General features: G+C 37.6%; 1 protein-coding gene across 1 annotated transcript in view; it reads right to left on the bottom strand.

The window, feature by feature from the left end:
* GRIK1 (glutamate ionotropic receptor kainate type subunit 1) overlaps positions 1-17,196 on the bottom strand; it is a 183,980-nt gene that overhangs the window by 141,177 nt on the left and 25,607 nt on the right. Inside the window, exon 3 of the mRNA XM_049629154.1 lies at positions 382-549. Within this exon, the coding sequence (XP_049485111.1) occupies positions 382-549 (168 nt within the window). The remainder of the gene's footprint in view (positions 1-381; positions 550-17,196) is intronic.

Below are 17,196 nucleotides of genomic sequence, written 5' to 3'. Positions count from 1 at the left end.
TTGTGGACATTTCCACATGCTCGGTGGATATGACCTTCCACGAAGTTTTATTTGACTGCGCTGTACAATTTCATGGTGGTATCTCAGCCTCAGGAAGGAAAAACAGATCAAGCTTGACATTTTCCATTCACAGCTGAACCAGTTAATCATAGAGTAGAGGGCACTGAAGGGTGAGCTAATCGGAATGGCCCAGAAAACAGAGCTAGGCAACATCCATTAGGATCCTTCAGATTGTACTGGACAGTGACATCAAGGACCGAGATTTCCTGCAACCCATTTACACAAAGATGTCCACTCTGACAAAGGACAGGTAGCAAAAACGGTGACTTGTGGAGCAGACACATCACCCAAAAAAGCTTCGAAAAATGGGAAAATAGTTACCTCTCCGCGAGGCTTCAAAACTATCAAAAAGATTAATTCTCTGGATGTCATAGGTTAACGTGGTGTTAGGCATCAGGGTTCGATTTCTGTTAATGCTGGTGACTGCGAACTTGAATGCTAATTCTTCAACATTAACAGGTTCGTTTTCCACAGTTTCAAAAATCCCTCCTGCAGAAGCAAAAGAGATGCATGAGAAACATTAGTCACATCATTCCTGTGTATTTTTTAAGAAGAATATTAATGATTCAGACAAAAGGCCCTCCGAAATAAATGTGGCAATGGTCAGAACAGATCCCAAAACCAGTGTTAAAAGTTTATCAGCATGTGTCACATGCACAGAAATAGGTCTTCATATGTATGCCTCGGTTTTCAAATCCAAAGTTGGACTATATATTACCTCTCAGATGGCCAACATATTCCAAATATTTAATACCACGTCAAGCATAACTGACAACATGGTGGAAAGTGATTTTCCACAGTTCGGACATGAATCACACCGTGGTTGACCTAAACATAATTTGAGCTGTATCTGGTAAGGACCATCCCTCTTCAGAATGAAGCTCTTTTGATTCAAAAGCAGACCTTTTAGGCTCTAGATAGATCATTCAGAGAGTTGAGTGGGGTCAAAACGAGACAGACACACACTTAAAATTTTCAAAGTAAAAGCATTTCTTCTTTCTTATCACTCAAAATCCTGAGGTCATATTCTAGCACTTTCCGAAGTGCACAGGCAGATTAAAAGAACTGTTGTTTGTTTTGTTTTGAGAAACTGTTTGGTCTGGCCCCAAAGCAAGCCTACATACCATCTCTAGAGAAATATGCTTTTCCCCTAACAGAGAATATGCACCAAATCTTTGATATCTCAAACATGAGGATCTCCTCACAGGTGGCAATATGAAATATCAGTGCTTAAAGCCTCGTGGGAGAATTCATCTCTGACTTTGCTTGACATGGTGGTATTAGTAGATGTAATTGGAGTATTTTTAACTGTACATTCTTAATTTTTTTAATAGACACAAGACACACAGTAGAGTCTCTCTTAACTGACCTCTACTTAACTTATTCCTTGATTGACCAATACTCCTAATTTCCCTTGAATAAAGCATTAACTGGATTCCATGGAGTGCTGAATACTTATAACTAGGTCTAACCATTGAGGGACCTCTTACTGAGGGTAAGTTGTAGACTTTTTCCAAAGTTGGTTATGCCAGATTGATTTGCAGACACTTCAAGTTCTCTCTACACTCGAAAGAAAGAAAGAAAGAAAGAAAGAAAGAAAGAAAGAAAGAAAGAAAGAGAAAGAAGGAAGGAAGGAAGGAAGGAAGGAAGGAAGGAAGGAAGGAAGAAAATATGGGAAAGAAAGAAGATAAGGAAAAGGAAAGGAAAGGAAAAGAAGGGAAAGGAAAGGAAGAAAAGGGGAAAAAAAAAGAAAAGAAAAGGCAAAGGAAAAGAAAAGGAAAGGAAAGGAAAGAAAAATCTAAAGTTGAAAATCTCAAATAACCATCACAAGCAACTGTATGATTTATGTGTATCCTTATAAAAAGAACTTTAATTGACAAACTTCAATTTAAAGAAATTACTCTGATTTTATTTTGAAAGAACTGTAAACAAATACACATCTATAATATTTATTATTATAAATACTATAAATTATTATAACTTATTAATTATAAAATTAATTATTATTTTGCAATTTCCTGCTCACTTGATTTTCTGTATTAAATAACAAACTACAATGTCAGGTTGCAAAAGCTGAGAAGGTTCATACGAAATTACTTTGGCTTCCTTTGACAATATCTCTGGGTTTTAGACTGATGATAGGAGATATTCTTGTAGAGATCATTTCCCTGTTCTCTGAGAAACCAAAGTTGAGCACTGTGTGACCATGGTATGAGATCATGTTAACCTTTACCTACAGATTCTTACTGGACACTTATTCTGAAGTCAATGTTAGGAAAAATTTTGCTCTTAAGTGACCTTATCTATGTATTTATTTTTCTTCTCTCAGACAATGCTGAGGCAGGTGGGCAAGCTTTTAGTTCTCTCAGACTGCTAAGTGGATTCTCCATAGTGCAATGGTAAGCTCGGATAATAGAAGAAGACAGATATGAAGCTGACCCACAATTAGAATGACCCAGACTTAAGTTCAGAAACTGTGTGGTGTTAGGGCTTCCACAGTAATTATTAGCATTTTTTTAAATGTCTATCTCTTCGAGCACATGGTGAAAACCCTTAGGAAGAGAAAATGTGTCTTATACAGAATCACCATTCTTATGGAGACGAAAGTAACTTAAAATGTTCAGCCTATAACTATTTAGGAGAAAGATCAGTCATTGGCTCAAATGTAAGCATCACTTATTTGCATAAGCAGGCTGGTAGAGGGAATACATACCAGAATGGGAATCAGAAATTCTGAATTTTGGACCTTGGTCCACCCACTTCTTTTTTGAGAAAGAATCTTAAATATTGGGAAGAAAGTTACCATGAAATAGCTCCTTGGTAATATTTCATTTAAGCCTTATAACATGCCATATGTGAGGTAGCATTTCTGTTTTTATATATGAAAAAGTGAAATGAGAGATCGCACACTTTGCCTAGCTTATTCAAGTTCTCTAAGCCTTTTCTGTGACAAACTCAGGTGCTGGATTCTCCAATCTATGCACACATAGGGCAATGTAATAGAGAATATATATATTCTCTATATAGAACTGTATATAATTGATTTATATACATTATAATACATAGTGTTATACATATGTATTCTCACTTTGTCAATTTATTTCTGATGTCCTTCATCTCCAAGTGTGGTTTAATAATGCTTCTTTTCTTACCTTAGAGGATTTCTCTGTGTACGGAATGTTATAACGCATGGATGGTGCCCTGAAAACTCAATCATTCCCCAGAAATAAGTTAGTATTATTACATGTGGATAAAGAGGAATTAGAAATTGTTGTAAAACTGCCTACTCACCTCAAAATTGTTCCTTTGGTATATAGTTGGCTTTTACATAAAGCTGAACGTCCCTGAGTTTAAGATAATGACAAGTGTTTTTATTATGTGCTTGTGTGGTGAGTAGGTGAACTCTGTTTTGTCATTTTGGGGGCAATTCTCTTTCATTCTGGCACCAAACAAGCGTTACAAATGCCATTAGCTCAACATCCCACCACACTCTCCTTTTTCCCTTAGGAAGGGCTGCTGCTGAACACCAAAACCCTGCAGTGAAGTAAGGCATATAGAGGGCTGAGGAAGTACCAGGAAAGTACAATCTGATAGAGACAGGACAGTCATTGATGGGCACTATTCCAGTTCCTCCTAAGGAAGCAGACTTTTAAGCATTCACCATTTCCTCATAGTTTCAGATTTGACAAAACTGAACCTCAGAGTCTTTGATAGAGTAGAGGGACACACACCAAGGGACTCATGCATGATTTAAAAACAATAGTGTTTATTTATTTTTCGAGAGAGTGATTGACAGAATGTGAGCAGGGGAAGAGCAGAGAGAGAGAGAGGAAGACACAGAATTTGAAGCAGGCTCCAGGCTCTGAGCTGTCAGCACAGAGCCTGACGCGGGGCTCAAACCCACAAACCGTGAGATCATGACCTGAGCCGAAGTCGGACGCTCAACCGACCGAGCCACCCTGGCGCCCCATGATTATTTTTCTAATTTGTGGGTGTGGCGTTGTCAATGAGATATTTCAAGTCTTTGGGGTTCTGTATGTAGTCAGTTTCTGGCCTCAGTCATCTGTACGCTTGGATCTCCTGGTTTCAACAGGAGGAACTCCTACCTGGGTCTTTCCTCTGTTCCTCTTCCTTCTCTGTTCTTCCCCTCCCTTTGGCCCTCCCCCTTGCCCTTTTCTGTCAAGGTCAGTCTCTCTCTCTCCCTCTCAGTTTCTCTGTTTCACCCATCCATGTGAAGACAGAAGAGAAGGCAGCTGTCTACAAGCCAGGAAACATGTCCTCAAAGACACCAGCTCTGTTGATGTCTTGACTTACACTTCCCAGACTCCAGAACTATGAGAAATAAGTGTTTGTTGTTTAAGCCACCAAGTCTGTGATATTGTCATGGCAACCCAAGCTAAGATATACATCTTTATTTTTTACCCCAAGGGCTTTGAAATCAAAACTGGACAATTATAGTGGAAATCACATCTGTGCATGTAAAATTATCTTCCAATAGGGTTCTAAATTTGGTACAGTGGTTTAAGGTAAGCAGAGAAAAACTCACTTGAAATCTCAATACGGATTTAGGCAGCAGAGTTCCATCACCACAGGTGTGTTTCTGTCTCTGTTGGGTAGATTCCTGCATCAACAAGTCCTGGCTAAGACAGGTGGTTTTGTTTTGTGACCAAATGGACACAGATGGAAACGAGAGATGACTACATCCTGCACAGATAACAGGCTGCCTTTAAGAAGGCCAAGTAAGAGTTTGTGGTTTGTGTCACGTAATTCTGTCTAGACTTCCAAGAGAATTGGTTTTAATCACAAACTCACCGATTGTTGGGTCAAAAAACATGATCATTTTAGGGAAGAGGCAGTACTTAGTCAAGGCTAAGACTGACTGCTGTCCTGTTTGCAATGATACCTAAGGTAAACAATGGTTTCCACATTTTTCCTAGCCCCTATCCCATTTGTGCAGAATCATAATGTTATGGGATGGAGTCCAGAAATTGTCTGTATTTGAAAAAGACCCAGTTTGGCTCTAGGTCCCATTGCTTGATTGATTGATTGGTTGATTTTTTTAGGTTCCAGGGATACTTAATAATCTGCTTCCTAATGTTCCTTCAAATCACCACCTTCATCCAAAGACCCTTCCCTCTAACTCTATGCCTACAACATTGTAATTCAGTTAATGAGCATTTATTTGGTCCTACTCTGGAGTGTGTATGTTTGTTTCCAGGTGAGAACTGTGTTTAGCCCTGACAAAAAAACTGGGTGGTCACTAGCTTTCCACAAAGCAGGGAGTTAACACAGTTAACGTCAGTGTGGGTATAACGTGGTAGAAAAGGAGGCCCCTTTTACAGGCACATATCTTAAAGAAAAGCAGTTCTACCCTTGTCTATTGTTTCCACACCTGCTCCCTCTAAGTAGAGCCTGTGCTGGATGATGAGTGGGCAGTATGAGATTTGCCCCTTCTTCCCAAAAGGAATTTAAGAAAAGCAAAGCTACATTGTGCTAGGGAATTCATCTTGCTTGATGATGAAAAGAAAAGAAAAGAAAAAACCCCATTGAAATAATAACATTGAATCTCATTCCCATAAAAGGAATATATTGTTCTGACTTGACTTACCCTGTAATGGTAAATGTCTTCCAATAATACATGTACAGTAATACCATTCAGAAATGTAACAAAATTACATCCTCATATATTTAAGTTCTTTTTTTTCGACTTCAACTGATTGTATATGCCATGTCTATGACTCTGCTGAAGAACTCATTTTTTTCATTTACTGATTCATTCACTATTTAATTATTTATTTATGAAATGCTTAGCTTCCTATGAGTCAGACACTGTACTTGGCACTGGGAATACAGCAGTAAAAAAAAAAAAAAAAAAAAAAAAAAAAAAAAGAAAGAAATCTGACTTTTGGAGCTTACATGCCAGAAGGGGAGCTGATCATGAATGGGAAGAAAGGCACTGACATGTTAGGGTAGGAGGCCAGGAAAGATCTCACAAAGAGGACAACTTCTAAGTAAGAACCTAAGACATTGAAAGAAGAGCATTCCAGTCAGAGGGAACAAAATATTCTAAGGTAGGAGCTGCCTGGTGTTAATTTTGAGGAGCAGTGAGGATGAAAGACGGTGAGCTGGGTCGGGTCTGGACTGATAGAAGATGAGCAGAGGGCAGCGACAGGGGTGGATTAGGGCCAATCATAAAGGGTTTATGGGCCGTAATAGGACCTGGATTTTATTCTGAGTGAGATGGGAAGCTACTGGAGAGTTTTGAGTAGACAAATGACATTTCAAGAGGATCTCCCTATGTGCCGTTGTGATTTATAATAAGACATATATGTTGGTCTTCATCCCCCTTTTTGGTGCAGAGCTCCTAAAACCATCGGAATTTCCTAAGTGATAAGAGCAATGAAGTTGTCTTTTGTCATGCTGATAATGTGATTTGAGGGCTCCACCTAAGAATGGGGGCTGATTGCCCAGAGAACCAATCCTATGATTAGAGGGTTGGGACTTTTAGTTCCACCCCCTGACCTCCAGGGAGGGGAGAGGACCTAGAGCTGGAACCAACTGCCAATGGCCAAGAAGTCCATCAATCATGCTTATGTAATGAAGCCTCCATAAAAGCTCAGAGGGATGGGGTTCATAGAGCTTCCTGGGTGGTGAAAACCTCCATGCCCTGAGAGGGTGATATGCCCCAACTCCATGGGAACAGAAGCTTCTGTGCTTGGTACCCTCCTAAACCTTCCCTTGTGTATCTCTTCATTAATATGCTTTAATAAACTGACAAATGCAAGTAAGTGTTTCCCTGAGTTCTGTGAGCTGCTCTAGCAAATAATCAAATCCAAGGAGGAGGAAATCATGGAAACCTCTGATCTGCAGCTGAGTTAGTCAGCAATTGTGGGTAACCAGGGACCTACTAGCTATTGGTTTCTGAAGTAGCAAGGCAATCTCATGGCACTCAGCCCTTATCCTGTGGAGTATGAAACTATGTCCAGGTAGGTAGTTTCAGAATTGAGATAAACTGTAGAACACCCAGCAGGTATCACAGAGAATTGCTTGGTGTGGGAAAATCACCACCCATTTGGTGACCAGAAATGTCAGAAGTGTTGTGAGTACAGTAGTTGTGTGAGAGCAAAGGAGACACACAGGGCACAGGGTCCCTACAGCTCACCCTGTTTTCTGTACTATGAACAGACTGAAGGGAGGATAGGGGCAAGAGAAAAAGCCGAGATCTGCTACTGAACCCACTACAATATCAGGTGACTAACCAGAGGCACTGGGGTAATGCAGGGGACTGACGATGATGGTTTGGTATAGATTAGCAGTTGTTGGGGTACGGCAAAAAGTGGCGAAATTCTAAATAAAAATTGAAGGTAGAGCTCGCAGGATTTGCTGACCAATTAGAAGTGAAAAGAGAGTCAAGAATGACATCTGGCTTTCGGCCTGAAATTGCCATTCACCAAGATGAAGAAAAGAGCAGGTGCCTGATTTGGAGCATGATTACTGTGTGATTCTTGTTGCAAATCTGAGTGGAGATGTCAACTAGGAAGTCACCTATACTGATCTGGATTCCGTGGGAGAGACGTGGTCTAGAGATAGAAATTTGGGAGTCATCACCAAAGTTTATGCTTAGGTGGTGTTTAAAGCCGTAAGACTGGGTTGACATCACCCAAGAGCAGGTGTAGATGGAGAGAGGCAGAGATTGGAATGATACAGTCAGAAACCAAGGAATTGCCTGGGGCCACCAGAAGCTGGAGGAGGCAAGGAATTGAATCTTTCCTGGAACCTGAAGAAGTTGGATCCTGTTAAAAACTTGATTTTGAACTTCTGGGCTCCAGAACTGTGAGAAAATGGATTTCTATGGTCTTAAACCACACAGTTTTCTTGTAATTTGTTACAGCAGCCATAGGAAACTAATAACAAAAAGAAACTTTCAGTAGTGGATGCTTTTAATTATTGTATTTTTCTCCTTCATAAAATGTTACTTTTTTTAGTATATCAAATAGCAATCTTTAGCTCTCTAACTTGATTTTGCAAATAAAGCAAGTAACTGTACCATATAATGCATTGGGTTTCTTTGTTTGTTACACTTTCCTGTTTTATTCTTGATATGACAGGGCTGTGATGTTATTATGCATATTCTAATAAACCTCGCTTACCCCCTTAACTAGCTGTTGTGTGCCCATTGTGACAAACTGCGAGGTCATCCAGGGAAGAAGGGTGAAACTATTAGCTGGCAATCAAGAAATGGAAAGCTTCAGTAGTGTTGATTCCTGTTTTGCATTCCTGTGGAACGATAACCATTCCAGAAGCTATCAGCAGAAAACAAGATGGCAATTTGATCTATTCCTTTGCTGATAGCTACTCCTTAAATATACAGTATTATATTGCCTGTCTTTATTGCCATATCCATAATTCTATTTTATTACATCATAAGCAATTTACTATAGGTCTATATTTACTGCACCTTTAATTTCAAGCCTATACATTTAAATTCTAGGATTCCCTTAGATAATACTCTCTTTCCCACTCAGCTTACCTCTTCTTGTTTTACTTTTGGAGACCAATATAATCTTGGTAAAGATTTCATGCTAGGTGAATTTGGATGGGAAGCACGTGTTCCTTGATCAAATGGAGAGTGAATGGATAAGGGGCACCTGAAATTTTACCTTTCGTGAAGTCCTGATTAAGGACAAAGCTGTGGGTAAGGACAAGGCCAGCCTCAATGGTCTGGCTGTTGCCCAAACCTACAAGTATCTTCAGATTTTGGTGTCCTTTGAAGAGGGGGAATGGTGTTTGACATCCCCCCCTAATACAACAACCACATCTAAACTCTCTTTGAGTCTCAAAGAGAGCTGCATGAATTCAGTAGGAATGACCTTTAAGGAGGAAGAGAATATGTCTTGGAGTAAGGAATTCCTGAGATGGTTCAGATGTTAGCGGTTATGGGAAAGGCCAGTTAATGGAAAAGCTACGGATAATGGGCTGTTTAGCACATGCTGCCAGGAATTTTTCTTAATAAATTGGAGTTGCACATTAAAAAAGAAAAGACAATACATCCAAAGCCAAAGAAAGGTACTCTATTCTAGTGATATTCAATATTCAACTTGATTCAATTGATCCAACATTATTGGCCATCTATTAATAGCTATGATTATGCTGGCAGCAATGGAAGACACAAAGAGGGACACACTTGGCTTACGCCATCAGCAGAATTCCCAGCCTCGTGGTGGTAGATTACAGAAAAGAACACTATGTACAGTAGTTAATTATTTCATAACAGAACAAGAAGCCCACTCTTTGTCCCTTCCAGTGTGGAGTCTTTCTTGATTTTTCCAGCCAGAGGTGAACTCTTCCCTCTCTTTTGATAACATACAATCCAGTACATATTTGGGGAATTCACTTTGGTGTAAAATCATAAGCTGAGAGTCTAACTGTTCTTTGAAGGTGGAGACGATGTTTATTGATCTCCGCCTTCTACCAGGACTAAATGTCTTGATTTGGACATAGTACATTGCCTTTCAAAATGACCATTCAGTTGAGTTGAGTCTCTTCTTTGTGACTTAACACCCTGCCTGATGAGGTAGTACGTTCTGCCAAGGGAGAGAAGCTTATGAGAGTGATGGAGAGAAGGAGGGTGGCTGTGTGAGGTGGTAGAGAATGCCCCGACTTTCCTCTTTCTACCTTGTTAGCAGTGACTGCTCCCTGTCTCCCAACCGCTACGGCACATGGTCCTCAAGCACTTTCAAAGCTCTGACCCTTCCTTAAAGGCTCACCTGTCATAGGGCCACCAGCTCCTTAACACTTTAGCAGAATGGCTCATCTCCTATTCAACAGCAGATTTCAGGCAAGAATCAGGAATATTGCTGAAGGATTCATGCCAAATTTACTTTCGTGAAATTTTGTGATCACTCTACTCTCTGTTGAGAGCTTTTAGCATCTCATTTAAATGACACAGATTCATACCAAAAGGCTCAAATTTCATTTCTACTTGTTAAATGAATGGAATATGCCAACTTCATACCTTGTAGTTTTAAGGAAGCTGTGTTCTACACTTCATTACAATTGCCTAGTTTTCTTCTGCCCTATTTCTGCCATCTCTGAAGCTGAAATTTCTCCTTGCTGAAAACGAAATAAATATTGCTGTTAAAAATGACAACTGTTGTCTGAAGCCAGAACAAATGGAAGTTCACAGCTCTGACAGAGCAGTATTTACCAATGTGTGTGCGCAGAAGTTGCCCATGAAATGCTACAGGCAAAAGGAAGTTCAATGATCAGGTCCGCTTAGGAAAAATTGCTTAGCATCATTCCTTTTTGGAAATCCTCACTGCACAAAAACATAGAAGAGTCTCTCAGAAGTCCTACAATAAAGAAACAATTTGACTCTGGTTGGCCCATCGTTTCTCATTCATTTGATTATAGTAATGAAAAGTTGGACACTAGGTTCTTGATCTGAAATATTAACCCTCTGATTATGATGCTGCTTTTTGAAAAATTAGTATTAAATTTCTAATGTCAATTTTTACTCCTTTTTCATTAAAAAATAACCAAAGCATGAAGATGGTTTGCATTTTATGAAAAAGTCATCTTTTAATCAATCATCTCAAAGATATGTTGTGGACAGAAGGCAAGTCCTTAACATTTAATGTAAATCTTTTAAATGCAAAGTCCTTCGCTACATTTTCTTTTTCTTTCTTATTATTTTCTATTAGTTTTTTTTAACATCTATGCATATTTATTTGAAATATCAAAAAAAATACTTTCAATAAAATTTTTCATTTACTGATTTGAAAATTGTACAAAATGGTGAACGAGGTAACAATACTGTTTTAGAATCTCAAAAAAATTAGAGTCTGATTTAAACATTCACGTATTTACTACTACCCTGTTTCTTTAAAGAGTATCAAATTGAGGGGCACCTGAGTGGCTCAGTCGGTTAAGCGTCTGACTTCCGCTCAGGTCATGATCTCACAGTTTGTGAGTTCGAGCCCGGCGTCGGGCTCTGTGCTGACAGCTCAGAGCCTGGAGCCTGTTTCAGCTTCTGTGCCTCCCTGTCTCTCTGCCCCTCCCCTGCTCATGCTCTGTCTCTCTCTGTCTCAAAAATAAATAAACATTAAAAAAATCTAAAAACAAAGAGTATCAAATTGAAACTCTGTATTACTATTGTTAAAGTATGCTAGCCCAGAAGGTATTTGAGTTGAGCAAACCCGAGATTTGCTCACAATCACATTCTAAGATCCAATGCTATAAAATGAACAGAGTTTGCACTGACATAAATAATGAATAAGCTCTATGGAAATTACTTCTCAGAGAAAATCTTTTTGTGAAACACTTCAGTCTCAGATGAAGAGAGATAAACTTGACTATTACATGTACGTGGGAAAGCTAGATGTTGGTCAAAAATAAAATACAATTAATATTGCACCACAGAGGGATTTGTGTATCAAATACCACCGGTAGGAACTTTTGGAAACATGCACCACGTATTTTGAAAGTCGTAAAATCTGGAAATTCTCTCTGGAAATTCTCCTTGCTACTCATTTACATATATTTTTAAATATGCTGTACTCGGTGAACTCCCATGATGGAGACCACTATCCAGTATTTGAGTAAACATTGTTTTCTTCTCTAAATAATTTTGTTTTAAAAACATGTAAGTTGTGTAAAAAGTTGAAAGAAAAACAACAAAATGCAATCACACCGGGGTGAAATAATTATTATTAACACTGGTTGATTTTCCCTCCATTTTATTCGTATAACTGAATTGTCTTTGAAGTAATTAAGGTGGTGCTATCTTATTATCTCCTGGCATTTTCACAAAGGCATCTCCCCCTGAAAGCAAATCTCATTATTATTATTTTTTAATGTTTATTTAAGAGAGTGCAAGCAGGGGAGGGGCAGAAAGAGTCGGAGACAGAGAATCGGAAGCAGGCTCCACCCTTTCAGCACAAAGCCTGAGGCGGGTGTCAAACTCAGGAAATGGGAGATCGTGACCTGAGCCCAAGCTTGACGCTCAACTGACTGAGCCACCCAGGTGCCCCTAGCAAGCCTTATTTTTCATGGTTGTCTAATATTTCAATGGATATAGCAGGTTTACCTAATCAACTTCACTTTTTTTTTCTTTTGTTAAGTTGTTACTAATTCTTAACTGTTAAAAAATTTTTTTTAACGTTTTTATTTATTATTGAGAGAGAGAGGGGGAGACATAGAATCCAAAGCAGGCTCCAGGCTCTGAGCTGTTAGCACGGAGCCCGAAGGGGGGCTCGAACTCACCAACCATGAGATCGTGACCGAGCGGAAGTCAGCCGCTCAACTGACTGAGCCACCCAGGTGTCCCACTAATTCTTCACTGTTATAAATCCTGTTATAATTGACATTTTGTGCTTTCCGTGATTCGGCCAGGAGAAAGAAAAACACCTTGAAATGTATTTATTAGGTCCTAAATTATAGACCATTTAAGCTTTTGTTAAATAATCCTAAACTGCATGCAGGAGGGAAGCTGACTTGTACAAGTATTTTCTATCTACTGTGTCTAAATGTCCACTTGAACTGCAACCTTGTGGAGATTCAGCATGGTTTTTAAGTTAGCTTGCAGCAGAAAGTATTTATTATTGCTTTAATATGCATGCCTTTGAATAGGGATGAATTTAACTTTTAAAACTTATTTACCACTTATTTGTATATCTGTAATTTTAAATTGCTTGTATTCGTCCTGTGCCTTTTTTATATTTTGAGACAATAATTGTTTTTGTTATGGATGTAGGTTACTCTCTTACTCAAAAGGATTTAAAGCCTTTGACATTTTCACTGCAAATATTTCCCAGTTCATTATTTAGCTTTTAATGCTGATTAGATTCTTAGGCAGAGAAATGTTTAAAGTTTTATAATGTCAAATATATTGATTTTTTTCCCCCTTGAAACATGAAACACTTGTGGTCGTTGGATCTTTCCCTCTGGATGAATGAGAGGATTGCACCTCATCTGGGGTTTGGATGGGGCTGGGTGACTCGTTCTGTCCAGTGACTTGCGAGCAAAAGTTACAGATGTCACTTTGTGGACAGAGGGCTTAACTGCCATCAGGAGGACCTTCAGAACTTTTTATCATTTCCCTCTGTCCCAGTGATTGGAATATTATAGGTAAAAATTGCTCCTTTGGCCTGGGATCCAGAGGGAGGGCGTGAGGAGCAGAGCCAGAAACAAACTCACTATTTCCAGTGTAGTAAGAAAACACACAGAGACTCTTAAATACAGAGAACAAACTGAGGGTGGGGGATGGACATTGAGGAGGGCACTTGTTGGGATGAGCACTGAGTGTTGTATGTAAGCCAATTTGACATTAAAAAAAAAAAAACCCAGACATTTCACAGTAAACATGCAGATTATTCTGGAAACAAAAAAAAAGCCTCTGTTTTGGGGGAAGTGATTTGTTACAGTCACTGCATCTGGCCTTGGGAGACTGTTGGAATATTTACGTTTAGAAGTTTCTACTCTATCCACCAAACTGATAAATATTCACATACATAATTACTCTTAGGATTTCAAAAAAGATATTTTACTTTCCGCAATTAGTTATTTAGTCCATTTGAAATTTATCCTGGCATGTGGTAGCAGGGGAAAAGCTAACATAATTATGCTACATATATATAATTACCCACTGATGTATATAATTACCTACGGATGTGTTTCACCATGTTCATCACATACGGAGTTAGTACATAATTTAGGTTCCTGACTAATTCTGTCCTGTTGACCTTTCTGCCTATGCATATGCTAGCATTATATTGTGTTAATACTAGCTTTAACACTTGCTGGGGAAATGGACACGTCTTCCTAAATTACTCTTCTTATATATGATTTTCTTGAAAATTTTTTGCCTATTTACTGATTGAAATTCTTTTAGGAATATCGTTAAATGTATAACTTGCTTTTTTTGAATTATAAAAAAGTATCCCATCTTTCTAAGAGCATAGGCATACATTTATTAGTTTTCTTTTATTTTAGTTTTCAGAAACAAATCACACATTAATATATTTTCCTAGATATTGCAAGGGTTTTTATTTTTTGATAGTTGAGTTTTATCTTTTATACATATATTATTACTAATTTTGTTTTATTCCTGGACCTCATTGAGGAATTATTGATAGGCATAATTGTAATTGATTATATTTTTCTGTGTGTATCTCCATCAACTTGCCTTCCTGAGCTATAATTACTGAATCTTCTGTTTATTTGTTGAGTTTTCTCGTAATGTGATCGTCTCCAAATATCCATTATCTCTTTTTTTGCTTATTGCATTGTCTAGGCTTGAATCAAAGGCATATGCTATTATATAATTATGTTAGTATTCCTATGAGCTCAAAAGTTCTTAAAACATGAGATTGAATATCAAGTATATTGATTTTTGTCCTATTTGTCAGGATAAAACATGAAAAATATGTAGTGTAAGGAAGCAGTAACCCATCTCTCATGATAAATGCCAAGAATGTCCTCATTGCCTATTTTGAAAAATTAAAAAATAGCATTGGGGGCACTTTCGTGGATCTCCCCTTATACCTAAATTGTACTTTCTGTCATTTTAATTATTAAAAATGTATAAGTGTATCCATACTTTTTTATTTATTAAAGCATTTGGGTTTGCATATTTACATTTCCAGCCAGCTTCAGCTATATTTCACACATTTTACTAGATGTGTTTGCATTCTTGTTATTTTATAGATATTTTAAAAATAATGCATTATTTCCTCATTGACTTAACACTTAGTCATCTTTAAATTTCAAAATTTGAAGTTTCTTTAAATATTTCTTTTTTCTAATTTAAAAGAAAGCTGCTTAGCTACATTACTTAAAGTTTAGGATATACAAAAAAGGAGAAAAAATAAGAATTTAAAATTCCACCACTCAGAGAGTTAATGATATCAAAATTTACCTGTATTTTCTTTTGATGTTCTTTGCAGTATGTGCATCTGTAGTAGAATCATACTGCATACAAAATGTTGTATTTTTCTGCTTTTTGTCTCAATGATATTCTCTGTTATTTAATATTTATGAAATATAATTTTGATGATGTATAATATTCTATCTCAAAAACAAAAGTGTGTTTAGAGAACTCTGTTGTTGGACATCTTTATTTACAATTCTTTGCTATCAAAGATAATGCTTTAATAAATATATCTTTGTGAAAAAAATAGTGTTTTCCTGGTATCTTTTTCCTCAATTCTTCTATGTGAAATTCAGTGTCAATAATATGTTAATTTTTAAAGATTTTGATGTATATTACCTAATCATTCTCACGAAAGATTTCATCAATTTACATGCCTACCATGAGTATATAAAAGTGCACATTTTTCTGAATTTCTAGGCATTGTAAATAAAAATAAATCAATTCCCTAGGCAAAACCTTTGCAACCGATGGTTATTTATGTTCACATTTCATTGACTATTAATGAAGCTGGACATTTTCTCGAAATTTCCTGTTGTATTTCTCTGTATGTGTTCTTTTACACATTCTTAAATCCTGGCTCCTGCCCATTTTGAATGGGGTATCTACGTTGATCTTATGCATTTATACATTAAGGAAGGAAATTATCTTCTTATAATTGGTTCTGATACTTTTTCTAGTTGGCTATGCCTTTAATTTTATTTAACTTTTTTTTCTGATGATGAAAGTTTTATATTTTTATGTAATTCAGTCTATCTTTTTATAGTGAAAATGTTTACTTCTTTTTGGAAACAGCTGCCCACTCCTGCTTCTATACCAGTCTTGCGATGAGGAAGGAGCGGACGTGTTATGCGTTGTTGACAGCTGAGTGTTTCAACACATGCTAACGTTTCGCTTGCTGGATTTATGTCCCAGGACCAAAAGAAAGTGAGTCTGTCTCTCTTGAGGTACCCAAACCATAAGACGGAAAGTTCCAAAGCTGTTGGCACACTGCTTTTCACTATATTGATGAAAGAAATGGGGGCAGCCATGTGCAGTGATGAGAATGAAGGAGATGCACAGACAGGGAAGAGAAGTCTTAATGAGGTTCAGCTCCCTGCTTCTAGTTATTTCTGAAGTCCAGCCACATTCTTGCATTTGCATCTCAACATAGATTTTAAAAAACACCCCCCCCCCTTTTCAGGTTAAACTACTTTCATGTGGGTTTTTGTTAAATGCCACCAGAGTTCTAACTGATATTTTTGTCTTTACGAATTTTGTTTCATTGCTCTAATGTTTTGAAAATTCTCTCCATTCTAAGAAGTGGCGTCTAATTTTTTTCTGTTGATTTTTAGTTAGTGCTCTAATAATGTTTATAATGTATTTTGTATATAGTGTGAGGTAACTATCTTTAAAAAGAAAAAAACCAACATATCACCTTGGGGCTCCTGGGTGGCTCAGTCGGTTAAGCGTCTGGTTTCAGCTCAGGTCATGATCTCACATTTTGTGAGTTTGAGCCCCGCATAGGGCTCTCTCTCAAAATAAATAAATAAACTTATAAAAAACTATTAAAAAGCATATAACCAAACATAAATACATTAGAAAATATGCTATACTACAATAAATTCTAATTGTTGTGGAATTTGAGTTAAATGAATAGTAAATCTTGACTGGGGGTTAGGATATACTTCCTAAACTTTTCAGTTTGGCTATGAAGGATGTGTAGAATTTTGAGATGTGCAGAAACAAAGGGGGTGTATCATTGGCAGTGCATGAGAAAAGACCATCAAATTCAGAAAACATTGGCCAATTTGGGATTGACCTTTCCTGTGCCTTTTTGATGGAAATCAACTTTTCCCGTGCCTTTTTGTTTTCTCCAGCTATACAGATTTTGGCTATGGTATCTCTTCATCTGTATTGCACTAATTTATTTATATTCGTCCCCCTTTCGGAGCCATAAATCTGAACTGTCTTCTTTGTCTTTATAGTCCTAACCACTGTATAGTGCATTGCATGGAAGAGGTGATCAATGAATGTTTTGGAAAAGAATGAATAGCTGTGTGTGAGTTTTAACTGGCAAGATGGGCAATAGGGAGAAAGCCCAGAGATTTGCCTGGAACATTAACATGGTCTAATCTGTGTTTTAAGCAGGTTGTTTTATAATTAGAATTTCACAATGTATATTTAGAGTATCTTTAACTTTTTGCATCCTTACTTTGTTGATTGCT

The sequence above is a fragment of the Panthera uncia genome, chromosome C2 (genome assembly GCF_023721935.1).
Source record: "Panthera uncia isolate 11264 chromosome C2, Puncia_PCG_1.0, whole genome shotgun sequence".
Taxonomy (NCBI): domain Eukaryota; kingdom Metazoa; phylum Chordata; class Mammalia; order Carnivora; family Felidae; genus Panthera; species Panthera uncia.
Note: the sequence above shows the minus strand (reverse complement) of the source record. Positions and strands in the feature narration are given on the sequence as shown.